The sequence below is a fragment of the Phocoena phocoena genome, chromosome 12 (assembly GCF_963924675.1).
Source record: "Phocoena phocoena chromosome 12, mPhoPho1.1, whole genome shotgun sequence".
Taxonomy (NCBI): Eukaryota; Metazoa; Chordata; class Mammalia; order Artiodactyla; family Phocoenidae; genus Phocoena; species Phocoena phocoena.
In genome coordinates this window covers 72,841,879-72,854,197 of record NC_089230.1, presented here as the reverse complement: position 1 = coordinate 72,854,197, position 12,319 = coordinate 72,841,879, and the positions used below count along the sequence as shown (strand labels likewise).

The 12,319-nt window shown below is 41.1% G+C and overlaps 1 protein-coding gene across 25 annotated transcripts in view; it reads right to left on the bottom strand.

The window, feature by feature from the left end:
* Nucleotides 1-12,319, bottom strand: part of SNAP91 (synaptosome associated protein 91) — a 155,604-nt gene that overhangs the window by 23,554 nt on the left and 119,731 nt on the right. For 4 of the 25 annotated variants that reach the window (XM_065888564.1, XM_065888566.1, XM_065888570.1 and 1 more), the window contains 8 exons: nt 11,788-11,895; nt 10,876-11,139; nt 10,559-10,636; nt 10,327-10,398; nt 9,817-9,900; nt 8,462-8,545; nt 2,320-2,454; nt 616-765 (listed from right to left, as the gene is read on the bottom strand). In XM_065888564.1, coding sequence (XP_065744636.1) covers nt 616-765; nt 2,320-2,454; nt 8,462-8,545; nt 9,817-9,900; nt 10,327-10,398; nt 10,559-10,636; nt 10,876-11,139; nt 11,788-11,895 — 975 coding nt within the window. The remainder of the gene's footprint in view (nt 1-615; nt 766-2,319; nt 2,455-8,461; nt 8,546-9,816; nt 9,901-10,326; nt 10,399-10,558; nt 10,637-10,875; nt 11,140-11,787; nt 11,896-12,319) is intronic. The other 21 variants (XM_065888568.1, XM_065888569.1, XM_065888575.1 and 18 more) reach the window with 14 other exon arrangements.

Here is a 12,319-nt window from a genome sequence, read left to right as displayed (position 1 = left end):
CTTCAAATCTTTGCTCAAATTTTACCTTCTCAGTGAGGCCTACTCTAACTCCCACTCTGTAGGACTCACAATCCCTCTTGGCGTGTTCTGTTTTTGTTCTCCATGGCACTAGAAAATTCATTTGTTTGAAAATATTTAATGTTTGTCTCTGCCCTTCTAAGCATCTTATTAATAGAAATTTATACCTGTTTTGTTCATGATTTATCTCTAGAGCCTAGAAGACTGCCTGGTGCTCAATAAATATTTGTTCAATGAGTAACTGAAATGAACTTGGACACTCAATTGGTAAATATACTGCAGTTAAGCTACTCTATGTTATTTCCAAGAGAAATAAAAAATTAAGTACCTCTTAAACATAATACACTTGGTTTCATACTTGTACATGCTCTCTAATTACACCTCCTGTAATTTAGATTAAAAGTGTCCTGGGTATTGCTTGGGAGACAACGGCAGAGTGACTGTGTATCTTCCAAGGAACTGTACTGGGTAAAGCACTAAGAATTTCTGTCTGCTCCTTGACACACTCGCCTGTAAGTGAATCCAGAAACAATACATACGAACAGATAGAGAAAAAAATTCACGTACGATTCTGTTGAAGAAAACTATATTACTCACTGCCTACTAAGCTGGCAAGAGATGAGTCAAGATCACTCCCAAGAGCTTTGCTTGCTGCCATTGCAGAACTGGGAGGTACCACTGAGATGGGCGCAGGCTGCCCGGCTGGTGCCATGGTTGGCATCAGAAGATCACCTAGACCATCAAACACTGGAAATCAAATAGACCGGGTTCAGAATAACTGCAAAAAAACCCATATGCAAAATTAAAGGGACACTGCCTTTTGAAAAACTATAGAAACAAGTGAATGTATTTACAATCTTATAAAAGAAGGCATTTCATTCACACTTTTAACGACTATAACACCAAAAAAGAACATCTCTGCATATGTCTACTCATAAAGTATGGGAATACTAATGAACGTGAAGATGGAAAAGAAAATCTGTATAATGTACAGGAAAGAGCATAGACTTTGGAATCAGAATTGGGCTCAAATTCAGCTGCATGCCTCACTAACATGTGACTCTGAGAAAGTGACTGAGCTTTAGTTTTCTCATTTGAAAGTGGGGAGAGTACCACTACTACACGGATTTGTTGTGAAAACTAAAATAGATAATATATGTCACACCTTTATTATAATGCTTGCTTTATATAGGTACTCAGTGTGTAGTATTTACAATGCTTACTTTTATAACAATTCTTAAACGAGAAAGGAAGGCCGAATCTCCTAGTTTCTATGAAATCAGTGCTGGAATAAAACCTGATCTAATGGTCAGTACCTAGTAATAAGTATCTGAAAAACAGTTGACCCTATTGTAGAAGTAAGAATTTTGATTTTCTTCTCTCATTACAGTATTCACTTTTGGTTCTAACTTTAAGGGCATAGCTACAGTAAACACTATTTTAAACATCAGGAATCATGCCATTATGGATGGTTCCTGATCAGCATATAACAAATGATCACTTGTTTAGTTCCTGGAATACAGAAAGACCATTCAAAATGAAGGCTCATAGGATGTGTGCAAAAGTTATTGCTGATAACTATGTCAAGGTTTTATGGTTGTTAATTTTTTATCAAAAAACTATGCATATTTACCATACACACCACTCTACAATAATTCTAAGTTGAAAAAACGATAGCATTCAACTAGGCACTGGCAAAGGAAGCAACCAAATTGTCAAGCAGGGGATATATTTAGGGTGTTTCTGAAACACATTTGATTGCCAAAAACTCACCAATTGAAAATTTGTAGTAAGGACCCAGCATGGGAAGAATAGAATGGAAGAGAATACAAACAAAATGACAGCAGGATGAAAGGTTAAAGGCAGGCAAAGAATACTATTTGTGTCAACTTCATAAAACCAAGGGCCAGGCAAGCTTCAGAGGGTGTAAGCAACAGCAGTGGGAGTGTCCACACGTTAAGATACTGCACAAAGATTTAGCACAAAGTATTTGTTTTCCCTTAACCTTCTCCAAACCATGTGCATGTAAGCTCATGCAAACAGATGGGTGTGCATGTTAAGTCAGATTTCTGCTAAAAGTTAAAAACAAACACAGAGAGGGATTGCAGGTTACTCTTAGAGCTACCAAAACGTACAGAAAATATTTACTTTAAATTATAGAATGAGAGATTTATCGAACAGTTTTAAAACAAGGTCATCACTCAATATTTGCTTATAAATTTCCTGATATCACGCTAGCCTTAGGTGGTGTACTTTATAATCAGAACAAATAAAAAGCATGTTTGAAAATCACTGCCTCACCTGACGGATCAAAGGAGCTGCTGCTAGAAGTTGAAGGTGTGGTTCCAAAAGCTGCCTCAAAATTGGGCTGTAGCAGGTTATTCTGAGCAGGAGTTACTGGTGATGGAGAAGGGGCCATGAAAGAACCCCCAAATCCTGGGAAAAAAATAATTCCAGAGAAATATAAGCAGAAACAACTAAAGATAAGTAAAGGCCATTAAAACAGAGTCAGAAAAAGTCATAGAAGACCAAAAAGGAATTGAATGCATATGGATGAGAAGGCACTGAAACCCAGGAAGTTAGTTTTTAAAAAGTTTTTCAAGTACCTTGAAACCTGTCATGTATTAATGAGCGATTTAATTTAACTGGAAATAAGAGAGCACACAAGACTGTATACCCTTGTTAAAAGAACCTGCAGCTATCTAATCTACTGTTATAATGGAGTACATAAAGCTAAGAAGGTCTCACCAGGGTTAAACTTCAGATAATTATTTTCATCGTATTTAAATTTTGCCTCTTCAAATCACAATACCAGGTAGCTAGAAAATGCTTACTTGTACACACTGGCTCGGTATAATAATAAAAGGCAAATCAGAAAAGTATGCGTGTACTCTGCCATCAAATCCTCCTTAATATATTTCACGTACGTTCCAGTCCCACTGCTGGTACTGACAAGTTTAGGCTCACCCAACACAACCCGAGGGGCTTTCTGCTTCTAACCCGTACCTCCTCCAATCTAGCCTCTACGGTGCAGCCAGAGTGATCTTTCTGAGTGGAAAATGTCTCTGAAATCCTTCACTGGCTCCCCTTAGCTTTCAGATTCATAAAATGCAGGTTCCTCTGCATGGCAAACAAGCTCATCTGTCTCTGGGCCCTTCCCCATCCCTGCAAACTCAGTTGCAGCCATAATGCACCGTAGTGAGTCAAACGCCAACTCTGGGAGGGCTTCCTTACCTTATATTGCCTGCTGCTGCTACCAGCCACAACGCGCCCTGCCCCTCCCACCGCCGGTACACGTGGGTTATGTGCTCTGCCTCTGCGTCCTCAGCGCCTGGTACATCTCTCCACCCCAGCCTAGGAATGGCTTTTTGGTGTCAGGAACTGTTTCCTCTTGTTTTCACCTTTTCCACTAATATTCAACAAAATGCCTAAAACACTGAATTACACTTACTGAATGAAGGGCAACTTCTGAATTTAAAAGGTGAGGAAAAATCAAAGCCTACTGTAAAGTAACCAAACCTCAAATTAAATATTTCTCTTTTGAAGTCTGGAAGTAAAGTACTGCTCTCAATCAAGAGACAGAAGCAGAGCTCACTCTGTTTCGCTTCCGTACAAAATTATGCAGCCTGTGAAGAAAGTGATTTCTTAATAAGACATTAGATGATGTTCTATTATCAAAAATGTATTACTACCACTAGTACAGATTATGGCACGGTTGCCTCAGAATGGTCTATTATGGAAGAACATGGTTTTCCTGTTTAATGTCAACCTCAGAAGTCAACCTCATATCCTTCAACATACCTAACCTCCCTTAATAATCCATTTCCCACTGTCATCCAGGAATCTGTCTCTAGCTTTCAAACATCTGTATTTTCAGCTGGTACATCATGAGAGGAATTTGACAGCTTTACTCTTCACTGTGTGAAATAATATTTCCTTCTATTTGTTATAAACTTAACTCTCAAGGGTCCAGCCAGACTCTGTCTGAGATACGGGTAATACCTGCATCCCACCAGTAATCTCGATGACTTGGAGAGACTTATTCTGTTAGTCGGTTCTCCTTGGCCACAGCAGTTGCCTTTTCTAGAATTTTCTCTAGTGTCACCACACTGGGTGCACCAAACAGAACTTGAAATTTTTACTCAAGGAGTAGAAGGTGACTAAGATGATATTTTATCCATAGTTCAATTGTGGAATTGGTACTATCTGACAGTTCTAGAAGTAAATTAAATGAAGAAGAATAACAAGTTTTTCTGGGAGATAAGCCCATTTTTAAGAGATTATCCACTTAGCCTTTATTTTCTAGTTTTAAATTACAAACCAAGTTTTGATAAAGCTTTCTCCCCAATTTTGAGATGATTCTTAATTTTTGGTTTAAAATCTCTAAAAATCATTTTTAAAATTTACACTACATCTACACTACATCTTTATTGCATTTCCCTTGTTATTTACATGCATATTTATGCCCTCAAAAAAATCTAACCTCAGTCAAGCATAAGGTGAGATCTCTTCCCAGTCAAGCAACGGACATTATATTCTGGACAGTCTGAACCTCCCATTACTGTGTCTGTGTATTATTTTTCTTTTTTACTCTTTCACAATCGTCTTATTACTGAAAGCCAATAATACAAGATTCTAGAGACTCACATAATACAACCTTCTCTCTCTCTCTCTTTTTTTTTAATTCAAATTCCTACTTTGAACCTGATGGCAGTTGTGGACTTCTTTTTTTTGCGGTACGCGGGCCTCTCACTGTTGTGGCCTCTCCCGTTGCGGAGCACAGGCTCCGGAAGTGCAGGCTCAGCGGCCCTGGCTCACGGGCCCAGCCGCTCCGCGGCATGTGGGATCTTCCCGGACCGGGGCATGAACCCGTGTCCCCTGCATCGGCAGGCAGACTCTCAACCACTGCACCGCCAGGGAAGCCCAGTTGTGGACTTCTTTGTTATCCATGATTAGGCTCATTTACCTTTTAAAATAATGTTCCTCTTTATTTCAATAGCCTGTGGACTTATCTGATCTGTCTCCACAGACACACACACAGATATAACCCAAGTGCTAAGCTTCACTGCAAATTACTGTAATACAGGGCCCCGAATGTTTGTCCTATCACTGATATTCATCAAATAAATATGTCTAGGCAATGTGAAAGCTCAGAATAGCCACTGTCAGCTAGATTACCTATACAAATATGACTGTGATTTTATACTGTATATATTTGCAGGGTTTGTGTTTATTCATTTTTTTGGCTAGGAAAGTTGCTTCTGGTTCATAAGATAGAATTACATTAATGGTCCATGATATTCTTCACTGAAAACATGGCTTCTTGCTATTTTGTTACTTGAGCAAGTGTGAAAAATGTTTTTCTATAAGCAAAACAGAAGTATGAAAAACCAGCCCGAATAATTAAGACCTGGAGAAGTTAGAAGTAATTTAAAATTTCCTATATCAGGATATTAGGTGAAAATTTCTTACATCAGGATATTGGCCCATGCCAAGTAAATCAGACACAGAAATGTACAAACTCAATTTCAAGAAATATTTGGAAAGCAAACTAGACATTAAAACCCATTTATACCTATTTATATTAAAAAATTAATTAATTTAAATAGGAAAAAAATAGAGGAAAACATGTACACAAAAATACCTTTCCCATCACTGAAATAATCACAAGAAGATACGGTGGAAAAGGGGGGAAGGGCACAGTCAACAACACCTATGTAGGGCTTCCCTGGTGGTGCAGTGGTTGAGAATCCACCTGCCAGTGCAGGGGACACGGGTTAGATCCCTGGTCCGGGAGGATCCCATGTGTTGCGGAGCAGCTGGGCCCATGCGCCACAACTGGTAAGCCTGTGTTCTGGAGCCCAGGAGCCACAACTGCTGAGCCTGCGTGCTGCAACTGCTGAAGCCCGTGTGCCTGGAACCCGTGCTCCACAATGAGAGAGGCCACCACAATGAGAGAGGCCACCGCAATGAGAAGCCCGCACGCCGCAACGAAGAGTGGCCCCCCCCCCCGCAAGTAGAGAAAGCCCGTGCGCAGCAACGAAGACCCAACACAGCCATAAATAAATAAAATAAATAAATTAAAAAAAAAAACACCACCTATGTAAATGACACTGTCACTTTCAGCACTGATTTCTGCTCTTTTCTACCACATTTTACTAAGATTTCAGGATGGACAACACAGTTGAGTAATCTAAGCTTGCTTCTAGTGAAGGGACCTGACTTGCATTATCTGTGCACTTCCCCCGTGGGACCCATCCATGTACCAAGCTGAGCGGTGGAGGCTCAGCTACCTGCTCTTAGACTCAGCAGTAGGTGACAGAACCCTTCCTGCTCGTTACAGGTGTATTTGAGATCCATCTCATCTCCCAGGATCAAATCTCTCAGCTCTGTCACTGACGTCTGACTTGGCACTGGAAGGGAACAGTGGCTTTCACCACTGGCCTCTCTGCTCCTGTTTCTAGTGTACCTGGCTCTTTTGGAAACACAGTATCTCAGGTTCTAGCCCTGGAAGCACAGAGAGCCCAAACAAACTGGGGACACTGGAGAAGACGACATGGCTTTGCAGCACTGGATGTGGTCAGTGGTGGCTGACCACTCTGCCAGGCTTCTGTCTGGCAGGATTCAAACCCCTTGCTGGGGTCTGTGGCAGGATGGGGGCTACCCAGAGAGAAAGAAAGACTTCTGAGAATTTTGCAAAAAGCCAGAACGTTTGATTTCATGTGCTACCTGAAGCTTAATTATAACTTCAGAGCAAAAGGTTTATAATTAGCAACCTCATGTAAAAATTGACAAGGTCATTTCCCCCCAAATATGCTATTTCTGTGGCCCGTTAAAATCCTTTTGCTGAACCTTGAAAACATGGATTAAGTTTACTGGTTTAGTAAGAGCTTCAAAGTTACTGTGACCATGTTATGAAGACTACCTAGGTCAGGAGAAAAGCCAGGCAAGGTAGTACTGTTTTCCCCAAGTAACCAGCTGTGGTCTGTGTTAAGTGCACTGCCTCTTATACTTGTAGCTTCCAAAGTCCACAGTGACATCACAGTGGAACCTGGCTCTTCACCCTTCAGGAAAATATCGGTTGGCAGTTACTGGTTTGAAGTGGATTCAGAAAACAAGAGTGTCATGTTTAACCAGGGTAGTCTGGAGAGAATGGGAAAAGTGCAAAAGAAATGCTATTGCCCCTGGGAAAGACTGTTAAACCTGTCTGAATGACCGATAGAAGGAAAGGGTAACAGCTGGGCTGTGATGACACCTCCAGACTCTGGACCTTGTGTCCAACTTCCTACAACTTGGAAAGCTGATGAGGGTCCTTTAACGAGGTCACTGGTCATCACTAATCCAAGAAAGAATGTTCCTTAGTCTGCTGTTCCTGGTGTCAGGATTGTTCATTACACTAAAAAAATGAGAACTAGCCTCTCACCCTATCAGGGGCTACCTGGGTGGCAGGGAATTGAAGCTGAGAGACTCCAGACATTGGTGACTTCCTTGTGCTGATGTGAGTCACACTCTCATCAGCCCCTTGCCAGCCTTGTGACAAAATGCGTCCCTTGTGATGACAGGAGAGGGACATCAAAGCTGCATCTGAGTGTCTGTGGCCTCGGTGATGCCACTGCCGTACCTCCTGTTATGTACCCTTCTAAGTCAAGTCAGAGCAAGGCAAACCAGCAGCGTCTGCCGAGAGGCTGTTGACTGAGAACTTGAACCTGAAACTTACTACTGTGGTCTGACAACTGGCAAATGCTTTGCTTGTAACAATAATAATGTCTAGGTCTAGCTATCATTAAGCACACTTTGATTTGGTCCCAAGGAAAACTATTAGTTGGCTTTTACGATCTTTGAGTCGCTGAAATGTTTCCTGTTATTCTATCTATCCCATCCTGGCAATGAGCAATAATCGTGGGCACCTTGTACCAATCTACTTCACACTATGGCCCTGTTGAACTGGGATCACTCCAGGGGTTTTCAGATAGAACAATCAGTTATTTTACAGTAACATATAGGTAGCAGTGGCTTCAACCCAAGGGTGGAACTCTGTAACAGTTTCTCATGTTACAGAACCAACTGTCAAATATCACGGTACTTTTCCCACAAACTCCTTAAAAAAAAAAAGGTGGGCATGGGCAATACAAGATAAAAATTGCTATAAGCACATTACCTCCTTAATAAACAAAAAAGGAATGTGCTAACTGAAAGTAACGCATATTAAGAGCACCCAAGGAGCCACAGGGGTGGCTTGTGTACAGCTGTGATTTTAAGACCAATTTCATCAAATCCTGGGAAATAATCAACCTTCTATTACACAATGTCTTGCTTTTCAATTTCATGTCTCAAAAGGGAAAAAAACATGCACCTTGAAATTTATATAATATCTGTTACTTATAAAAATACACCCAAACTTAACTTTAACAAAACACCATTTTATGTAAATGTAATTAATTACCAGCTAGTAGGTCTGCCGATGCTGACGAGCTAGAAGCAGCCTGAGATGCAGGTTGGGGTTCAGAAGCACTACTTCCAAATGCATCTACCCATTATCCATTATGCAGCAAAAAAGTAAAAGAGTGTAAACAGTAAGTACAGCAAGTAAGGGAAGTGATTTCCCAAGAAATGCACAGACATGACACTCTGTGAGGTAAGCTTGTCTCCTGTGGATGTGTTAAATGACTTAGTGGACTGAATTGTGCTCTGACCAGTTTATTCTCTCAAAAGATGAGTTCTAGGCTATTTAAGAATTAACATCTCTGTAAGAGTAGGAGAATTCTTTTTCTTTTCTTTACGAATAAAACTCTGGGACTAAATTCTGTAAATTCTAATTCCTATCCAAACAGGATCAAAGTTTTTAAAATTTTTGCCCAAAGGTAAAATGAAAGAATCTTCCCACTTAGAACTCTATTAAATAAAATTTAACAAACTTAATTTAAACAGCAGCAGCCCTACTTGTACCTATATATTAAATTTCAGTGTTTATTTGCACAAGTTTTGAGCCCCTGAATGTCACAGACTGTGACATCTTTGTACGCCATGATGTGTCAATGTACTATAGGTACTCAGTGTGGGTTTAATTTGCTAAGGATGGTATTTTACCCCATAGCATACACATTTATAGATGTTCACGAAGAAATCACTTCAAACCTGGACTTTTCCCTATAAATTTACTGCTAATAGAAGACTTCGAATGTATCATCCAAATGAGTAGTTCAAGAGTTAATTCAGTACATCTGCCTGTCTTCTGATAACACACAGGAGAAGGAAAATGCATTTAAATCAGTGAAACCTCTTCCAGTTCTCTGGGAGGTTTTAGAAACATTAAACGCAACATAAATAAACCCTATAGAATAATGTATGACATCTAGAGCTTATGCTTTCAGTTCCGACTGGCTTATGTCTTTTCAATTCTGAATTATCTATGTTTATATTGCTTTTAAGAGCTTAGAAATGTTGATTTAGCCAACAGATCAGGATCACTAAGGAAGAGCAGTAGAAGGAAAGTCCAATCAGCTGATTCTACGTTAGGACGAACAAAAAGTTAAAAACACAAAGACTTCAAATGAAAAGACTGCAAATGAAAAATGATCTGGTTTTGTTAGGACATGCACTAAAAAATATGATGAACTGACGAGCATGTAGATGATGATGACAAATGGAAAAGATCTGAACGTAAGTTTACATTTAAAAGATGGAAATAACTTCACATAGTCGAAAGAAAAAAGACCAAGTATCATGAAACAGAAGATCTAAAAGCTATTCTGAGGGAGTAAAAGATTCTGTGAGTGTTGAAGGAGGAGAGATACGCACCCCCGAAAAGGTCTATCACACCTGAAGAATCCACCTTTGCTGGCGACGCAGTGGTTGCAGGAGATGGTGCTACAAATGTATCCACTGTAGCAAAGCACAGAACAGGACAAAGTGCATGTCACCCAAAGGAAAATGAAACCATGAGCCTTGACAAACGGCTTCTTGAGATTTCATGTTGAATAGCCCGAAGACTGTAGACAATCTTAACAGTTAAGGAAAAGCCAACAGATTTTAAAATACATGCTTTCCAGAAGAAAATAAAACTTTTGACTCCTGAGGTCAGAGGTTTTAGTGTGAAAAAGAGGTTTTCTCTTTTCAATCGGCAGTAGATTTGAAATATTTACCCTCATCAGTTGGGGATGGACACAAAACGAGACTTTTTTTTTTATTGTAAAGTGAGTTTTGAGTGTAAAAGAACTCAAGACGAACCCGCGTGTTTTCACATCTGCCTCTCCACATATGATGCCCACAAGACATCTCGGAAGGCTTCACCTTGGCAAAAGCACTCACCGGATAGGAGGTCAGCAGTGAGAGAACTCTCAGGCACGGGAGAGGCCCCTTGTGGTGGAGAGGAGAAAGCATCTTCCAAAAGTGAAACAAACCAAAACCAAGCAGAGGTAAGTAGAGAGCTGAAATCAAAGTCACAAGTCTAACAAGTGCATTATCACAGGTGAGGACAAAGGGCTTAGTCATGAAAACATCTAGGCAAATTAGTGTAAAGAAAGGCGGGAGTTGGCTTTACCTGTCCCAAACAGGTCTATGCTAGGAGCAGCATCTGGCTTAGGTGCGGGGGCGACATCGGGAGCAGACTCAAATAAATCTAAGACCAAGAACACACATGCCTTTACTCAACTGGACAAACCCGCCTGAAACAGCATCACTTTCCAGTTGTGCATGAGCACTCTGGAGGGTTCTGAAACGAGCTGCAAATGGTTGCTGGAGAACCATTTAATGACACAGTCACCATGCAGACAGAGGTGCGGATGCAGTACATCACAAGGACCAGAATTCAATCCACCAGGTGGAAAGAGTTCAACGACAATGACAAAAAAAAATTACCACCAAAGATATCTAGAGCAGGAGGAGCGGTGGTGGTGGCGGCAGAGGTGGTGGCAGTGGTGGCAGCGGCAGCTGTGGTGGCAGCGGTAGTGGCAGCGGCGGCAGCTGCGACGGCGGGAGCAGGAGAAGGAGTGGTGGCGGGAACCGGAGGGGCTGTGCTAGCTGTAGGGGTAACTACAGGAACACTGGTCTCAGGTGGCTTCATTGCAAAGAGGTCCAGCTCGGGTGCAGCCTCTGCACTACCTTCAGATGGGGCAAAGGGGTCTTGGGGAAAGGAAAGTGGAGACACATACGGCATCAGTAAGGAAACAGACAACAGAGAGGCGTCTAAACTATAGGTACGAGACACCTGGCACAGATTCACATGCGAGCTAGGCGTTAGGCGGCCTGCTTTGAGCTACTACCCTATTAGCAGGGGTCAGTCATTAGGATGTTTTTCTAAAGAGAAAAGAAAATGTAGTAGGCACCACGAAGTTCAGAAATGGAAACACTTCAGAGTATTGTCAGATTAGCCTACAGTCTAGGATCAGAGATGGTTATTCAAATCCTTACTTTAATCTGGTCAATTTGGTAGCTTGGAAAATTCATGAAAACATGCCAACGTATTGGAACTCAGTGTTACAAAAGAGTACAATACAGCATTACAGGGAAACAAACAAAAAAACAAAAAAACATTAAGAGAGCATACTTGCACTGACAAAAATTGTCAATCTTGAGAAATTGTCAATTTTGATAAGGATGCCCTTCGTTTTCTTAATGTTTTCAAGTGCCCGCATTCTTTATTCCGTTACGATGAGTGATACTTTATACTCAGAAGAAAGCAAAATTAGAAACACATAGGGCCAAGCCTAGCTACAGGAGTTTCACATCAGGACAGAACGACAACAGACGGGCTCAGGACTGGAAACCCACCGTTTCCTGAACACGCATCAAGCGCCGCGGCTACAGGGGTCGGGGGTGCTGGCGCAGCGGCCCCTTCGGATGCTGCAGGGGCCTCCCCGGGAGAAGCTGCAAAGGCATCTTGGGTGCAGGTTTTAAAACAACAGAAATGAAAGGGATAAAAAGAGAAGAAAAATGTCGTAAAAGAACCAAGTTAAATTGCAAAGAAGGCTCCCTTATACAACATGAATTGCTTGAAACGCATTTTTATGGCCCATGCACTGTTGGCGGTCACAAGACAATGACTCTTGGCGCCCCTTCATGTTGGTTACATGCAAGTGGTACAGCCTTGATCCTGCTGAGGCCTGTGAGGATCCAAAAGGTAACAAGATTCTCATTGTATAAGGGCTCTGAGAAGCATGTTTTATGTATCATTAGGAAGGAAATGGATGTGAAAAATAAAACACAAAAATAACTTTATTATGCAATTTAAGACATCGATCTTTCATGTCCAGGTAATATTTATATACTATGTTACTATGATGTCTCTGACTAGTGGTTTCTA